The 19,181-nt window shown below is 39.5% G+C and overlaps 1 protein-coding gene across 4 annotated transcripts in view; it reads left to right on the top strand.

Annotated features, from left to right (window-relative positions):
* Positions 1–19,181, top strand: part of tbc1d16 (TBC1 domain family, member 16) — a 134,757-nt gene that overhangs the window by 51,441 nt on the left and 64,135 nt on the right. For all 4 annotated transcript variants that reach the window (XM_043714803.1, XM_043714802.1, XM_043714800.1 and 1 more), the window contains 2 exons: positions 8,068–8,215; positions 18,031–18,195. In XM_043714803.1, the coding sequence (XP_043570738.1) occupies positions 8,068–8,215; positions 18,031–18,195 (313 nt within the window). The remainder of the gene's footprint in view (positions 1–8,067; positions 8,216–18,030; positions 18,196–19,181) is intronic.

The following is a 19,181-nucleotide window of genomic DNA, read 5'->3' as shown; positions in this document are numbered from 1 at the left end:
CTTGTTCAAGTCCCGCTGTAATAATATCTCTAAACAAGCTGCCCTTTTAAAAAGCATGAACCCAGACCTTGTGGCTCAAAGGTAGGATGCTACTACAGGACCCATTTCCAAGACAGAGAGGCTTAAACATGGACCTTCATAGGTAGGGACATTCCTGTTGCATCACAAGAGTCCTCTTAGTGAATAATCTTTTGACAATGTTTTTGCCCGGTTTTGTGCAGAGGGACCTTTCATACATATGTGATACAATTGTGATAACCACTACATTACAGGAACACTGCGCAAGACCCACCCTTCAGGAACATTGTATATTATGCCATCAATGTGAACAGTTGCAAGACATTTCTGGTAAACCTTTTCAGGGATGTTATTGCACACTTCTGGAGCAGGTGTGCCTTAAACACTGGCCTTCTGGCTCAGAGGTAGGGGCACAACCACTGCACCAAAAGAGCCCCCATGAAGAATTGCAAGCATTGGTTAGTTGTAAAGTGTGCCTGTTGAAATTCAGTTGTTAATTTAATCCTGCATAAATTGGATTGGGCCAAAGCATTATGAGGCAAATGCATGTTGAAAGTTCCTTGTTAATATTTTTTCCCATCGATATGTCATGTAAATGTATCATGTATGCTTCCTAAATTGCAGATAACTAATTTCTTAGCTACGAGGATGATTTCCTTAGATTTTCTTCTTTTAGGTTATCAAAAGTATTAACATTTTCTTTTGTTACTGGATTTTTATCTGGCTAATATCTGTTAAAGTTGCTACTTTTGCATTTAATTACTAAGACTAAAAGACAAATTTTAGCACAATTGAAATGTAGAACTTATTCAAGGAATAGCTACTGCGGATCCTTGATAAGTATGTACCTGTCAGGGAGGGAGGAGGTTGTCGAGCGTGGGAGTTGTGGTTTACTAAGGAAGTTGAATCTCTTGTCAAGAGGAAGAAGGCGGCTTATGTTAGGATGAGATGTGAACACTCAGGGTGCTTGAGAGTTACAGATTAGCTAGAAAAGAGGTAAAGAAAGAGTTTAGAAGAGCCAGGAAGGGACATGAGAAGTCATTGGCGGATAGGATCAAGAAAAACCCAAGGGCTTTCTAGAGGTATATCAGTAAGAAAAGAATGACTAGATTAAGATTAGGGCCAATCAAGGAAAGTAGTGGGAAGTTGTGCATGGAATCAGAGGAGATAAGGGAAGCGCTAAATGATTTTTTTTTGTCAGTACTTACACTGGGAAAAGATAAGATTGTCATGAAGAGTACTGAGATACTGGCTATTTGACTAGATGGGATTGAGGTTCACAAGGAGGAGGTGTTAGCAATTCTGAAAAGTGCAAAAAATAGATAAGTCCCCTGAGTCAGATGGCATGTATCCTAGGATTCTGTGGGAGGCCAGGGAGGAGATTGCTGTGCCTTTGGCTTTGATCTTTGTCGTCATTGTCTACAGGAATAGTGCCAGAAGACTGGAGGATAGCGAAAGTTATTCCCTTGTTCAAGAAGGTGAGTAGAGCCACCTTGGTAATTATAGAGCCTTACTTCAGTTGTGGGTAAAGTGTTGGGAATGGTTATAAGAAATAGATAGGATTTATAATCATCTAGAAAGAAATAAGTTAATTAGGGATAGTCAACACTGTTTTGTGAAGGGTAGGTCGTGCCTCACAAATCTTTATTGAGTTCTTTGAGATGGTGGCCAAACAGGTGGATGAGGGTAAAGCAGTTGATGTGGTGTATATGGATTTCAGTAAAGCGTTTGATAAGGTTCCCCACGGTAGACTATTGCACAAAATATTGAAGCGTGGGATTGAGGGTGATTTAGCGGTTTGGATCAGAAATTGGCTAGCAGAAAGAAGACAGAGGGTGGTGGTTGATGGGAAATGTTCATCTGGAGTTCAGTTACGAGTGGTGTACCGCAAGGATCTGTTTTGGGTCCACTGCTGTTTGTCACTTTTATAAACGACCTGGATGAAGACGTAGAAGGATGGGTAAGTAACTTTGCAGATGACAGTAAGGTAGGCAGAGTTGTGATAATGCAGAAGGATGTTGCAGGTTACAGAGAGACATAGATAAGCTGCAGAACTGAGCTGAGAGCTGGCAAATGGAGTTTAATGTGGAAAAGTGTGAGATGATTCACTTTGGAAGGAGCAACAGGAATGCAGAGTACTGGGCTAATGGTAAGATGGTTAGTAGAGTAGATGAGCAGAGGAATCTTTGTGTCCATGTACATAGATCCCTGAAAGTAGCCACCCAAGTTGATAGGGTTATTAAGAAGGCATACGGTGTGTTAACTTTTATTAGTACAGGGATTGAGTTTCAGAGCCATGAGGTCATGCTGCAGCTGTGCAAAACTCTGGTGTGGCCACGTTTGGAATGTTGCATACAGTTTTAGTCACTGCATTATAGGAAGGATGTGGAAGCTTTGGAAAGGGTTCAGAGGAGATTTACTAGGATGTTGCATGATATGGAGGGAAGGTCTTACGAGGAAAGGTTGAGGGACTTGAGGCTGTTTTTCGTTAGAGAAGAAGGTTGAGAGGTGACTTAATTAGAGGGTTAGATAGGGTGGACAGCGAGATCCTTTTTCCTCAGATGGCTAGCATGAGGGGGCATAGCTTTAATTTGAAGGGTGATCATGTAGGACAGATGTCAGAGGTAATTTCTTTATTCAGAGAATAGTAGGAGTGTGGAATGCACTGCCTGCAACGATAGTAGACTTAACCAGCTTTAAGACCATTTAAATGGTCATTGGATAGACATGGACATAAATGGAATAGTGTAGGTTAGATGGGCCTCAGATTGGTTTCACAGGTCGGCGCATCATCAAGGGCCAAAGGGCCCGTACTGCACTGTAATGTTCTATGTTCCAAGTTGTTTTAAGATGAGTGCTTACAATGTCAATGAACATGAACAAATGGAAAATAGCTGTCAACACTAAGGGAACAAGATAAATATGACCAGGCAAGGCTGCATTATTTAATATAAATAGTTTGCTTACTTTGATACATACAACTTGATAATTCTATTGTGGATGTAAAAATAAGGTCTTGTAGCACAGTGGTTATGTTCCCACCTGACACAGATTTGCGATGGCATGGACAAACAAGCTGATTACAACATTTTTAATTTCCTTGGGATGAAAGCGGTTCAGCGTAATTTTTAAATGTTAATTCTTTTAATATAATAAATGCACTGAATTCCACTTTTTAATAAGAATTTAAATAATCTATTCCTTTAAACAAGAAGTTAGACTTTAAGAAATAGTTGCATTAAAACATTTACTATATTGATATGAATTTGACAATTAGGTGGTTTGGAATGAGTTGCTTTATATAATTTTAATATATATTAAATTCCAGTCTGACTGAAGAAATGCCAACCCTGACTTTGAAGACTTGCATTGATTTTTTTTTTAAATAAAATCTTTCTTCCTTTATTCTTCTTTTGCTTATTTTGCATATCCCTTGTGGCACCTGAATGCATTAACATCTAATTACGATTGTTATTCTGCTGATGTATAAGATATCAAGGATATGAAAGTGGTCTTCTGATAACACCACTGTGCTAGGGGATTACTGTCAAGTTCTGTGAATTAATGCCACTGAGCACTGAATGTTATTTGCCATTTTTAAAATGTACGCGTTGTATCTTTTCACATCTGTAAACTTTTCCATTTACCCCTTCTGACCATAACTGCTCATCCGTTTCCCCAAAGAGTTTGCAAGAGTCCTAGTACTGTTGCAGTTTAAGCTTTGTGTTATTAGGTGATATGGATTTGCTGCTTCCTGTTAAATACATACTTTTCATTAGTTATGATCTGAAGCCGTACTTCTTTAAATCTTCAAGTTGAGAAAGATAATATTTCAAATATCAGAAAATTCTGGGAATACTAAGCCGGTCAAGAGCCACCTTTGGGGAGAGGAACAAAAAGTTTCAGGTTGATGAATAGCATCAAAAAAAAATGTTGAACTCTGCTTCCCTCCTCTCACATGCTTCCTGACCTGCTTGAGCATTTCACAGAATTGTTCTACTGCAAAAGGAAGTCATGGTTTATAACATCTGCACTGTCTCTCCAAAACAGCATCTCACCAAGTGCCATTCTCCCACCTTCTCTCCAAAACCTTGCATATTATTCTTTTTCAAATAGTCATCCAACTCCCTTTTGAATGCCATGATTATATCTGCCTCCACAATACTGTCTGGTAGTGTATTCCAAACCGTAACCACTTGCTGCATAAAAAATAGTTTTCCTAATATCAGTGTTGCTTTATTTACTAATTGCTTCAAATCTGTACACTCTCATTCTTGATACTTTCATGAATGGTGACACTTTCTCCCAAGGTACTCTTTCCAAGCGTCACATTATTTGGATTTTTTTTTAATCAGAATTCCTCACCTGCCTCCCTTTCTCAAAGAAGGACAATCCCCAGCTTCTGTAATCCTTTTGTCAAGAACAAAATTCCTCATCTACGGAACCATTCCTGTAAACCTCTTTTGCACTTTTTCCAATACTTTCACATTCCTTCACAAAATGCAGCACCCATAACTGAAAGCAGTACTCCAGCTGAGATCATACTAGTGTCTTATAATACATTCAACATAACCTTCTTGCCCTTGTACTCAATGGTCCCATTAATAAAGCATAAAGCGCTGTAAACATTAGTACATGTTCTCTTAATCTGTCTGCCACTTTTAATGGCATAAATACCTATGTACCCAAGTTCCTTTGCTTCCCTTGTACATAATGAAACTATTTACATTGTTGTTGAAGGTCCTGTTCTTCGCATACAAAAAGAACATGTATGGACATTGCACCTGTTACAACTTAAATTAAGCAACATTCCTTGGTGTAAGACCTTGGCAAATCAGAGTCAACCTGCCTGGTTTAAATTTTTAAACGTTTGGCAATTAACTGTCAGTTACCATCTACCTGGCGCAATCTCTATGACGACACCTCAACCAATCAGACTTCACTTGGCAACCAATCAGCACTGTCTTCTTGTACACTGTAAAATGTTTCCCTCTGCATTGGTAGACTTGCAAATATCCTGATGAGTACATGGCAAAAAGTTTTGGCAAAATGTCTTTCCAGCAGTACTCCAGGTCTGTACCATGTTCTTCTTTTGAAAAATATATAATCTGTCATTTTCCACATTGAACACCATCCGCCATCAATCTACCTACTCCACCAAATTTTAATGTCATTTGAAGTTCTGCACTAGCCCATTTTGTAATACTTCCAAGTTTCCTGGATTTTCTTTACTATTTCAGCCATCCACTATCTGCTGTTTTTGCTACTCAATATTTCGAACACAGTTTTTTTAATATAAAGAAAAAGTAGAGCAAAAAAATTATACTCAAAGGATTATCAAAGAACTTCATTTCAACAAGATTCATCATAATCTTTAAATTGATTTCTGGGACTCTAGAGAGAGATAAAAACCTGAAAATAAAGCATTTTCGTAGGCATAAGATGATCCATTAGTTTTATTTATTCACAAATATGTTCATGAAATTATAAATCACTTCTTGTCCATATTTTTTTTAAAAAGTGATTTGGTTGCTGAGATATTTGTATCATCGATAATTACAGGTGAGGTGCCGGAAGACTGGAGGTTGGTTAACATGGTGCCACTGTTTAAGAAGGGTGGTAAAGACAAGCCAGGGAACTATAGGTCAGTGAGCCTGACATCGGTGGTGGGCAAGTTGTTGGAGGGAATCCTGAGGGACAGGATGTACATGTATTGGAAAGGCAAGGACTGATTAGGGATAGTCAACATGGTTTTGTGAGACATGATTTCCTATGCACAAACTTGACTGAGTTTTTTGAAGAGGTAATAATGAGGATTGATGAGGGCAGAGCAGTGGACGTTATCTATATGGACTTCAGTAAGGCGTTTGACAAGGTTCCCCATGGGACACTGGTTAGCGAGGTTAGATCTCATGGAATATAGGGAGAACTAGCCTTTTGGATACAGAACTGGCTCAAAGGTAGAAGACCAGAGAGGGTGGTGGTGGAGGATTGTTTTTCAGACTGGAGGCCTGTGACCAGTAGAGTGCCACAAGGATCGGTGCTGGGTCCACTACTTTTTGTCATTTATATAAATGATTTAGATGTGAGCGTAAGAGGTATAGTTAATAAGTTTGCAGATGACACCAATATTGGAGGTGCAGTGGACAGTGAAGAAGGTTACCTCAAGATTACAACGGCCCATCTGGTCAAGATCCCAATGGGCTGAGAAGTGGCAGATGGAGTTTAATTCAGATAAATGCGAGGTACTGCATTTTGGGAAAGCAAATCTTAGCAGGACTTGTACACTTAATGGTAAGGTCCCAGGGAGTGTTGCTGAACGAAGAGACCTTGGAGTGCAAGTTCATAGCTCTTTGAAACTGGAGTCGCAGGTAGATAGGATAGTGAAGAAGGCATTTGGTATGTTTTCCTTTATTGGTCATAGTATTGAGTACAGGAGTTGGGAGGTCATGTTGCGGCTGTATAGGATATTGGTTAGGTTACTATTGGAATATTGCGTGCAATTCTGGTCTCCTTCCCAGCGGAAAGATGTTGTGAAACTTGAAAGGAATCAGAAAAGATTTACAAGGATGTTGCCAGGGTTGGAGGACTTGAGCTATAAGAAGGGGTTGAAGAGGCTAGGGCTGTTTTCGCTGGAGCGTCAGAGGTTGAGGGGTGGCCTTATGGAGGTCTATAAAATCATTAGGGGGCATGGATAGGATAAGTAGACAAAGATTCTTCCCTGGGGTGGGGGAGCCCAGAACTAGAGGGCATAGGTTTATGGTGAGAGGGGAAAAGATATAAAAGAGACCTGAGGGGCAACCTTTTCATGCAGAGGGTGGTACGTGCATAGAATGAGCTACCAGAGGAAGTGGTGGAGGCTGGTACAATTGCAACATTTTAAAAGGCATCTAGATGGGTATGTGAATAGGAAGAGTTTGGAGGAATATGGGCCGGGTGCTGGCAGGTGGGACTAGATTGGTTTGGGATATTGGTTGGCGTGGACAAGTTGAACCAAAGGATTTGTTTCCGTGCTGTACATCTCTATGACTCCAATTATTGTCCAGAGTGTTGCAAACACCATCTTGTTTTCTGTTGAATGTTTTCTAAGTTATGGGAAGATATATTTCACTAGGAAAGAACTGTGGAAAGCATAACCTGTTACCAATTGTCTCTGAAGTGCCCTGTTGCAAAGTATGCTTCACAGTGCATGACCTCAAAGAACTCTGTTCATTTCATTTGTTGTTGTTACTTAAAAGCACATGGTTGACTGTCTAAATTGAAGTAATGAAAAGACAAAGGTTAGAATTTTTCTGCAAAAGTAGAACTGGTATGGAGAAACAAAGTACTTCCTGAACTAATTGCCATAAGGATTGTTTGTATGATACATTTCTTCAACAGTGCAGCATTTTACATTCTATTTAATTCTATTTTCCTTTGGAAAGGAATGCATGTCAGTCTTCCCCTCCACCTCTATCTACATTGTTACTGTTATTAAAGTTGTCAGAATTCTTCACATAAACCAAAGTAATTTCTGTAATATGGACCAAGATCTTAACTAGTGTTTGGCAGGCCTCTGAAATATTTAAATCAGATACCCATCAGCATCTATGGACAGAACTTCATGCTCCCATACTCTCTCCAAGGAAGATTATAAGCCATTATGTTTTGTGTTCTGCACAGATGCTTTTTATCTTGCTTTTTCTTCTTCTTTTGATTTCCAATGTTTGCTAAATATTACTTCATTTCAAATAATGGATAGAACTCATTGAATATTCAATCAAATATTGATTTTAAATCTGATTTCCAACATAAAATTATCCTCAAGAAAAATATTTTCTTCTTAATAGACTAGTTGCCCATTAATTACATCAAATTGCTTCTGATTAACTGTGGAAACAGAAAACAATACTGTTCATTGTGTCCTCACCAGATTTTGGCAATGTTAATCTATCTTAGCTTCTGTGAGTGTTCATCCCTTACCTTCAGAACAGATGTGTTAAAATATTGGCTCTCAGGTTCTGAAGATATTTAATATAATGTTTTGTTTCTCAAATATATTCCTCCCAGTGATGAAGCTTGCACGTCTGGACAACTAGTCATTGCTAGCCGTGAAAGTCAGTACAAGATTTTCCATTTTCACCATGGTGGTCTTGATAAACTTAGCGAAGTGTTTCAACAGTGGAAATATTGCACTGAAACGCATCAGAAGGATCAGGTATGTAAACAACATGACCAGAAATAATTGCGTAAATACATTGAGCTTGGGAATAGGAAAGCTTTGCTAATTCTCATTCAGCACTGGACCACTAAAATACTTACACACTTCATGGTAATTTAACTACCTGGAAACAGATTGTGCCACTTGCTGTCACATTTATATTGATAAATGAATTTAATATATTGTCAGAAAGATGGAAGTTTTATTCATTTTTGTCTGCCATTGACTTTCCTTCAATATTCTAGATGTACCAGAATTTCAGTTGTATTAGTCTAGTTTGCAAAGCATTTTGGGATGTAAAAGGATTTGGAGAAATCAATTAGCAGTTTGTTCACAGCCAACATTTGCACAAACTGGTAACAGACCACCAGTTAACACATCTCTGGCAGCAACTATGTTTTCAGAACAATCTGGTCCCTGCATGGTGACCTATGCAAACAAGATTCTGATTGAGAAAATTTCTGGCATGCAAAGAGTACTGCTAAAGCTGTAGGAATCCTTCTGAGTCTCTCTCCTTTGTTACTTTGGTGTCTTTTGGAAGTGGGAAGTGAGGATCTGAGAAGAAGGAAAAGAAAGAATATTCTCAGTAGAAGGGGTTGTCTGTATAATCCATGTGCACAGAACTGATGTATACACTTCAGGATAGCTACTTGGGTGTGTCTGCAGGGAGGTGACTTTCCCAGCTTAAGATCAATAATGAGGCAGTTACAAAGTTAAATCATATTCTTCAATCTGACCTTCAGACAAAGTGGCAAACTGCTAAACATTTTGTGCCTCATATTCATGCCAAGCTGCCACAGGGGATATCAACATCAGACAATGTGCTGATGTATTAAACAGTCACTGAAGATAATTGTGCAAAAGTGCGTAAAAAATCAAAAGTTTGCATCCAAAATCATGATCGCAGACTAAAATGACTTGATGATATTTTTCATGTAAGATTCACCATAGTTTAGGGTATTATTGTAACCCATGTGACTACAACCACTGTTATCGAAACATATCCATATTTTTCTCAACATTCTGCCGTATCATGTGCAGTATTTTCTTTCCTGTCCCCAGGATGCTGCCATTCAGCTCATTAAAAATATTGACGACATCTATCCCACATTAATTCCTGCTCTCCTTAAGTTTGGGAAGCTTTATTATCAAAGCACTGTATTGGAGGTCATTGTTACCTCAATGAGTCACTCTACATTGAGCACACTCAGAATGACCACATGGCTGTAGAATTGCTGGTGATGGTGAGATCAGTGAATATCTATCTCAAAGTTCTTCCCAGCATGTTCAAGTTAACTATGTCTCTGTAATATCATTAGGAGTATCCATAAGAGATAATCAAACTGGGTTTAGAACCTCTGTCTTTGAGGACTTTGTTGCAGGAGTTGTCATGTACTCAGTTAAGAATGATACACTATTGCTGACCTGCAGACAGGACTCCTCAGTTATCATCAGACTTTGCGGGATGCTTTCCAACTCAAATAACTGCTTTAAGTTAATGTTTGGATAATATTCTTTTATACAGAGATGCTATGAAGCCTCAGTTTCTAGCTGGAGCATTGAACAACAACAGCAGATAGCACTTGAGCATCCAGGTGCCTGTTCCTTTTCTACTACCTGTGCCTACATCTGCCTATTCATAGAACATAGAACATAGAAGAATACAGCGCAGTACAGGCCCTTCGGCCCTCGATGTTGCACCGATCCAAGCCCACCTAACCTACACTAGCCCACTATCCTCCATATGCCTATCCAATGCCCGCTTAAATGCCCATAATGAGGGAGAGTCCACCACTGCTACTGGCAGGGCATTCCATGAACTCACGACTCACTGAGTAAAGAACCTACCCCTAACATCTGTCCTAAACCTACCACCCCTTAATTTAAAGCTATGCCCCCTTGTAACTTTTCATGCGGGTTATGATTGAATGTGTAGGCCCCCTCTGGAAAACTAAAATTTGGAACCAGTACTTGCTAACCATAATGGATGTGTCTACCAGATTTCTGGAGGCAATTCCATTACAGAATATAAATGCGAAAAAGGTGGTAGAGGAGTTAGTATCTTTTTTCATGTGGTGTGGGCTACCCAGAGAGATTAGGCCAGACCAAGGGTCAAATCTTATGCTTGGCTGTTTAATGAAATCATGCTTAGCTTAGGCATGTCGCACTTTTAATCGCGTGCGTACAATCCTGAATCCCAGGGAGCTTTGGAAAGATGGCATCAGACCCTGAGGATTACTCAAATGATTGGGATAAAGGTATCCCATTCGTATTGTTTGCCATTAGAGATGCCCCAAATGAATTGACTCAGTTTGCTCCCTTTGAGTTAATATTTGGACATGAAGTGCGAGGTCCTTTGAAATTATTTAAAGAAAACATTACAGGACCGAAATTGGAGATCTTACACTTGGATTATGTATCTGAGGTGAGGGAGACATTAAATCAGGTAAGAGAGTGAACTAAACTGCAGCAGAAGAGGGTGCAGCATAGAATGAAGCAGGTGGCAAATAAAATTTTGAAAACTCAGACATTTTCCCATGGAGATGATATGTTAGTTGTGTACCAGCAGTAGATAAAGATGCCGGAGAGGAAAAATCTATATTGGGTATGTCGTAAAAGACGTTGAAACTTTAGGGTAATAGACAGGAAACTGGAGAAGCAGGTTTTAGTTACTGCCACACAGAGAGGAATCAAATCCAGATGTCATGGAGTTTGATGTGTCTCAAAATATGTTAAATAATGAGCAAGTCTTTGAGGAGTGGCATTGATTAGTGAACTGTCTATCTCAGGAGCAAAGAGCCCAGTTTGTTGCAGCAGTATGAGGACGTATGCAGGAATGGGGAGGACTAATATTGTTGGGCATGAGGTGAAAGAAGGGAATGTTGTTCCAATAAAACAACACCAATTCAGACTTAATCCTTTCAAAGCCACACAGGTCTAGGAGCAAGTGAACAAAGATGTCATCAAACCCGAATCAGAGGGATTAAAGATAGCCGCTCGTCTTAGTTTGCAAACCTGACTGGACTCAATGATTTTGTGTGGACTATCAGAAAATCTATGCTGTAACAAAATTGGACTCATACCCAATACCACAATTGGAGGGCTGTAACGAGAACATTGAACAAGCCAGTTACATCACAACATTTGACTTACTGCATGGAAATTGGCAGGTACCTTTATTAGAAAGAGCAAAAGAAGTTTCCATGTTTGTCACCTCAAATGGGCTATATCAATTCAAAGCGATGCCTTTTGGAATGAAGAACACACCAGCCACATTCCAAAGTCTCATGAACAGAGTTGTGGCTGGATGAAAGTAAACTGTGCTTCATGCCTCACTGCATCATAATTTCCCTGCCCCCAGCTATAACTCTTGCCCTGTAGTGCACACTTATCCCTCTCCATCACTAGAGTAAAAGTCACCGAATTGTGGTCACTGTCCCCAAAGTGCTCACCTACCTCTAATCCTAACACCTGGCCTGGTTCATTACCCAGAACCAAATCCAGTATGGCCTCACCTCTTGTTGGCCTATCTACACATTGGACAAACACTGACCCATCTAACGAACTTGAGCTATAGCTTTCCCAATCAATATCAGGAAAGTTAAAGTCCCCCATAACAACCACCCTATTACTTTCACTCTTCTCTTGAATCATCCTCGCAATTCTTTCTTCTACATTTCTAGGACTGTTAGGAGGCCTGTAAAAAACTCCTAACAGGGTGATCTCACCTTTCCTATTCCTAACCTCAGCCCAAACTACCTCAGATGGCGAGTCTTCATCCATCGTCCTTTCCACAGCTGTAATACTATCTTTGCTGTGCTTCACCCTATGCTCTCTGATCAAAATGTCCTGTTCCCCCAAAAGCTGATATATCTTTTCCTGCAGCCTTGAAGTTGCAACCTTTGAGATTGCATTGCTTGAAATTATTGGTGATTTGCAGTGTGACATGGTGCCTTAAACTGCAGCATTTATCACAATGGCAGTATTTTAGGGAATGCCTTTATAATTGGAAAAAAAACTTAGTTTAGAAAGAAACCAGCACTGGCTACAAAATATCCCTTCAACAGCACCTTACACTTCATTATACAATTTATCATGCTGTTGTGTGACAACATTTGGTGGAAAGATTAAGCAGAGAAAGAAAGAGCAAAGCAATAGAATGTCACAAACTCTGAGGTTGGGGAGGCTTCCACATGTAATTCCCTTAACTTCACAATTAACTAAGTTCAGGAGATAGAGATATCTCTCCAAATTGACTTGTAGGCCTGAAGTTACATAGCATTCCTACTATGTTCTATTCCTTTATTCCTTTATGTGTTGTCAGTTCTTGAAATGTGGGAAATTTGAGGAGTACAGATGTTGATACTGAATTGCTTACCTTTGCATGAATAAATGATCTTAGAGTGCACAGGTATTATTAAAAGATTGCTGTGTTGACACAACTTTGCTCATGGAAATAGGACAGTCTATTGACATTTCAACAGTGGCTACTGAGTTTGTCTTGTAGCAGTTTGGAAGTACGCATGAACTTTGCATGTGGTCTCAATCAAGCTGTGAAGTTGAGAGGAAATTGTTTTGGGTATGTATATTTTGCTTATTTAATTTGGCAAGGTAAGTGTTTTGCCATTTTCCTAGGGGTCCTTTTCACATTTCTGTGGGTGCTGGGGAATACATTTGCCCTTTGGGCTGTAGTATCTCATTTGGGCTGTCCAGTGAGATGGATACTTTTCTGCCCAAAATAGAAAAACCTTCCTTTCCTGAACCTCTGATCCTTCATTTGACAATAATACAGCCTTTTCTGTGTTTTTCCACCATTCCATTGAATGAAATATTAAACCGGATTGAAGAGTAGTTGTGGTTGACGCATAAAAAATAAATAGCAGTCATTTGAGCTGCTGCTGTTACTGTGAGCCAGTTTACTGGGAGTTCACGCTGGAAATGTATTGTAGCTATTTGATTTAGACAAATTCACATTTCTAGAGGGTTAGCTTTTACAATCTGATGCTAATACAGTTCAGTGTGAAAGATAATAGAAGCTGGAATTTTTTTGAGTTGGTGGGTACCTGATGTTTGAAAAGATGAGCCAAACCTTCCCTTCCTGGCTCAGGAGGACACCATTCTTTTTTTACATGTTTATCTGTCTGTTAACTGTGCGGGATTCTGATTCCCACTTCATCGAGCCACCAGCCACAAAGATTCTCTAGTCTCAGCAATACTTCTAAGAGGAGCTGAAAAATGTGTTGCTGGAAAAGCGCAGCAGGTCAGGCAGCATCCAAGGAGCAGGAGAATCGACGTTTCGGGCATAAGCCCTTCATCAGGAATGAGGCTGGTGTGCCAAGCAGGCCAAGATAAAAGGTAGGGAGGAGGGACTTGGGGGAGGGGCGTTGGGAATGCGATAGGTGGGAAGGAGGTTAAGGTGAGGGTGATAGGCCGGAGAGGGGGTGGGGGCGGAGAGGTCGGGAAGAGGATTGCAGGTCAAGAAGGCGGTGCTGAGTCCAAGGGTTGGGACTGAGATAAGGTGGGGGATGGGGAAATGAGGAAGCTGGAGAAATCTGCATTCATCCCTTGTGGTTGGAGGGTTCCTAGGCGGAAGATGAGGTGCTCTTCCTCCAGGCGTCATGTTGCCATGGTCTGGCAATGTAGGACTACAGTCAGTCACCAATGACACTTGCGAATGGATAAGCAGAAAAGTGAGGTGATTTTGCTTGACCGGACCAATCAAGCATAACCTGGTCTGGAGGCAGGGGACGAGAGGCATGGATGAATGAGATAGGTACAGCCCTCATGTGGTCCAGGGTACCAGAAGGGGATCCTGATTCCCAAATTCTTCCAATCCCATTCACCTGACTGATTTGCAGTCAGGATAGATTAGCTGGAGGAGGGCTTAAGAGGCCTTTAATTGTTCATTTCAGAGCCTTAACTGGCATTGGGGCAGCAGACTGAAAATGTCTTCCTTGTCACTGGTAAAATGCTAATGGAGGTATATGGGTAATGGGAATAACACTGAGCCTGTTCCTGCTTTGGGGCAGGTATAATTCTGGCCAAAGGTTTGCATTTTTGTACTCTTATAATTGTAGATCTTCCTAAAGTGCCCTATTGCCAATTTAGTACTTTAGAAGCACTGTTGTAATTGAGAATCTTTTCAATCAATTTGTGCACAGCAATGACCAGAGAATCTGTCTTCATGGTATTTGAGGAATAAATATTGGCCGGAACATCAGGCATAATCCCAGGCTCCTCCTCAGAATTATGTCATGGGATCTTTTACAGAGGAGAAACAGGGTCCCGATTTAGTTTCTCAATGGAAAACAGGCATTGTTATTAATATGACGGTTGCTCAGTGTCATTCCCTGGAGTGCCAGAGACCCGGGTTCAATTCCCGCCTGTATGGAGTTTGCACATTCTCCCCATGTCTGCGTGGGTCTCCTCTGGATGCTCCGGATTCCTCCCACAGTCCAAAAATGTGCAGGTTAGATGAATTGGCCATGCTAAATTGCCCGTAGTATTAGGTGAAGGGGTAAACGTAAGGGAATGGGTCTGGGTGGGTTGCTCTTCGGAGGGTCGGTGGACTTGTTGGGCCGAAGGGTCTGTTTCCACACTGTAAATAATCAAATCTAAAAAAAACTTTCAACCTCTAACTCAGGAGGTGAAAGTACAATCAACTAATCTATGTTGATATATGATCCAAAGTCAGTTGTTTGGGAGAAACATGATCATTAAAACCAGTTCTTGTGGATTCATAACCCAATGTGTCATAACCTTCAGGGTAAGGTACCTTAAAGTTGAAAGAAATTAGGCAGAGCTGAGAATGCATGGCAGGAAAAATAAAAGAAAGCCTTTCAAAAGAATAATTGTAATTTTAATGCGGAGAGGCTTTTATTACAGTGTGTTCTGATTATTCTCCCGGGCATCATTCAATACAGTTATTCAATACTAGGACAAATAGGATCATTCCAAACTACGGGACATTTTATATTCAACTATTTAAGAGGGCATCACCTACTTTTTTGTTCAACTCATCTGTTCATTTTTTTTTAATTTCACAAGAAATTGGGGAAGTATTTGGTAAAGTTTGTTGAGTAAACATTAGAGCCAACAAATTTACTCAATAAATGTCGGTCCATATTGGCTTGTAGAAGGTGTACTTTTACACGATGGGATTGAGTGAAACAGTTTTTCTTTCCTTCCTTTCTCCACCCCTTTAAGCTGTTCTATCTAGCAAACTGTGAAACCTAACCAAATGCTGTTAATCAAGTCCAAATATTATTTAAGCTAGGATTTAGACTTGGGGCATCTTGGTTAACAGTCTGATGGCTGATGTTCCCTAATTTAATTTGCATCACCCTAATTGATTTTAGGAGAGCAATCACTAGGGTGTTAAAACACGATTTTAATTTAGTATTTTGTGAAATCCCTTTGGCCTGAATTATAGCCTGGACCATCTGTGGTTTTGTGGAGACCGATTTAATTCTAGAAATGTTTGCCCATTACTTGGCAGTAATATTTCTATGTCTGTTGTTGTTCCTGGACATCCACTTTTTGTTTTTTAATCTTGCATTAATTCCTCAGTAAGTTAGAATTGTGTATTCTTTCTTGTTACTTACATAACTAGGGATTTATCTTTGAAATTTCTTTTTTGGATTGCAAGTGGATATATGCATTTCTGTAAATAAAAGCATGTAAGTATGTAAAGACAAGGCTCCAGTTCCATCGCCATTTGGTTATCTGAGTTGTAATTAGATCAGTTGTCTACATAAGCCTTTTTTTCTTGCTTGGTTCATCGTGGTTGCATATGCTGTAGATTGACAAGACTTTCTACGTGTTATCTGATGTTGTGGCTGAATAGAACCTTGGCATTTCTTTTGAAAGAAAGTAGTATAGGAACACCATCACACAAATCAAATCAAGCTTAATTTCTGTGTCTATATTAACAGGCAAATCCGGCCACTGAGACAGCACATTTCTGTACATCTTATAGCTGATCAGTTGACTGTTAAATTAGCAAAGGCAGATTGGCAATCTGCAGTTGGATGTGGAACGCTACAAGTAGCAGGAAAGCCTATCCTGTTGATATTGCTACACAAAATATTATTCAATTTTAACAGAAAACTGTGATATTCTGAACATGTTGCACAGAGATGTGATGTGCAGTCTCCAGTAATTAGAAGATTAATTTCTGGTGCACAGCTGTAATGAACTCAAGAGAAAGCTTGGGGAATTTAAAAATAAAATAAATTATTTTCTTTTGCCGCTTGCACTTATAAATTGTAAAAATATTGATTATGGGATTGGAAGGCTGACCAATCGGGAAGGTTGGGAGTGACCAGTCCTGTTGTGAAACCACCAGGTGTATGTCCAGCCAGAAACGGCAGCCATGGATGTTGTTTGCTTTTATGAAAAATATTTAATATTGACCCATTGTCAATATGCCTCCCTGCCAATTTTTGTCTTTAAGTCTTCTCCCATTTCCTAAAAAAGCATTTTGAAGCTTTTAACTTCTCTTTAGTGATATCACAATTTGGCATGGCTGAGACCAACGGAGGCTGGCAGGATTGCATAGTGCTAGCCATATGAATTTTAATACCATCTAGACATTGACATTCATGATGCTAAAATGAGTTGATGTATTAGAGACGACAGTTTGCTACCTTGCAGCCTAAAAAGGAGTGACTAAGTTTGACGATTCAATTTCAGATCTCAATAGCATTAGGAGTGAAGAGGTCACCAAGGAGATGGAGCTCAAGTTTAAGGCCAACATGGTCTAGATAGCTACTGATCTTTGAAATAAAATTATTCTGTTATTAAGGAGAGGGTTTCATGCTTTGGTTTTGGAAACATTATGAAATATATTTTGTGATATCTATATCTGTTCATTTGTATATCACATGCAAAAGAAAGCCAGATGTTGGTTATTATTGCCTTCATCTCATTCTTCTTGAATTTCTAACCAAAGACAAGTCCTCAGTTTTATCACACCTTGGCAAATTACCATGAACTTTCTTACAAGTAACATGAGGAAGCCACTTCTGATTTACCTCAGCCAGAATGGAAATCAACCCCTTTGTTATTGGCACTAATCTAATCTACATGTTAACTATCCAGCCAGCTGAGCTAACTGGCCTTCCCCATCATAACACAAGTTGTTCTGGTATAATGCGCATTTCATTAACACAAATCAGCGATAACGTGCTTGATGAATTGTGGATGCTGTTTGGATAATGCAAACTGAACGGGTAAAGCAATTTTCTGTAGTGCTCCCGTACAGCGTGGGGTTGCAGAGGAACACACTCGTCACATTATGACAGAACGACCTATATTAGAGTTTATAATTCTACAGGGAGAAACACTGCTGGACGCACATATGGGATTATAGTATCCAGTGGAGCCAAGAAATTTCATTACGCAGTCTTTGCAACAGTCCTTGGCATATGACTATGTACTGGGCAAAAAGGATATGTTTCTGATGGTGATAGACTTGAGATTTGTTTGTCAGACTGAGTGACATTACAGAAAACAAGTAAAAACCCAAAATAATTAGTATCATATCCAAAAGCCACAAAATCCATTCGGCTAGACTCCAGTTCAATTGCTCTGAAGCAGGATTCACTAGCCATGTTGAATTACAAATGGGAAACTCTGGCTTGTTTTGTTCATTGCTGTGTTATGCAACAGATTTTTAAAAAAACTTCATGCATCTTATTCCAAGGGATCAGTGAAACCACTGCGTTTTTCTTCTGTATCAAGCTATGCACCTATTAAAAGATGTAACTGCAATTTTACAGCTTATAACTTGTATCTGTCATCCCCTCCAGGTGTCTGATGTAAAGGCTTGCATGCAGTTCTCAATAAAACGCCCTAATTTGCCATCATCGGAGATTCACCCAGAAGAGAATATGTATAAGCGGTTAGATGTCACTACATGGTTAAACCATCTGAATGATGCTGGTCAGGTGGAAGAGGAATATAAACTCCGCAAGGTTTGAGAGCTGCTTAATTATTTAGCATTCTGTAGCACTAGCCAACGGATTGTGTTTTAAAGATCTTGCCAATGCGTTCCCAGTGACAAGTCTTGATTTTTGGAATTGACCATTGGAAGTCGAGTCTTTCATGAAAGGAGAAGAGAAAATACTACTGTGCATTCTTAGGAGTCCTCTCCAAAGAAAGTTAGGCAGTAGCATTAATTTTGTGAAAAGGGGGTCTAGAAAGAGTTTTGAGATAACTGCAGAGATATCAAAAGCTGGTTAACTGAGCTCATTCTGGGCAACAAAAAAGAGAAATTCTATCCGTCCACGAATCGATGATGCTTCAGAATTCTCAGTGTGGTGAATTCAATAGCCCTACCATGGAAATACAGGAATGGTCATCAAAAACTATCTTGAAGACCTACTATCAGCCCCTTGAATGGCATATCTGACAGTCCTTGGAGCAGGTTTCTTATTGACCCCTTCCATTTGTGCTCTTACTGTTTTATTTTCTATCACTCTCTCTTTTACATACACATCCCAAATCTTGTTCATGCTTTTCTGTCCCCCTGTTTGCACATCCATACTGTGTTCTTTCATTCTCTCATTTTTTTTGTATCTCTATCCATGTAGGGAAAGTAAAATCTATAATGCACGTGACTTGGAAAATAAACTAAGTTTCCTGATTTGGTGTTAATAGCCCATTGTTCAACCAATATTATATTGGAGTATAGAGTAGAAGTTTGATTAGAAGGTGAAGTCTACACACTAAAGCTAGTAAAGAATGTATTCATGTAAATACATTGCCTGTATGCAGAGGTTATTCATAAATAATTTTTACCTATTTGTGCTTCCTCAATGTAGTTTATTGAAATAAAGAAAACATTAATTCTTATTCTACTCTGCTTTTCTAAAAAAAAATCCCCTTCTGAATTGTATTTCTATTTGAAAATTGCCAAAACTTAGGGTTTCACATTTACTCTAAAGTCAGCTTAAATATT

Source organism: Chiloscyllium plagiosum, chromosome 24 (assembly GCF_004010195.1).
Source record: "Chiloscyllium plagiosum isolate BGI_BamShark_2017 chromosome 24, ASM401019v2, whole genome shotgun sequence".
NCBI classification, from domain to species: Eukaryota; Metazoa; Chordata; class Chondrichthyes; order Orectolobiformes; family Hemiscylliidae; genus Chiloscyllium; species Chiloscyllium plagiosum.
Note: the sequence above shows the minus strand (reverse complement) of the source record. Positions and strands in the feature narration are given on the sequence as shown.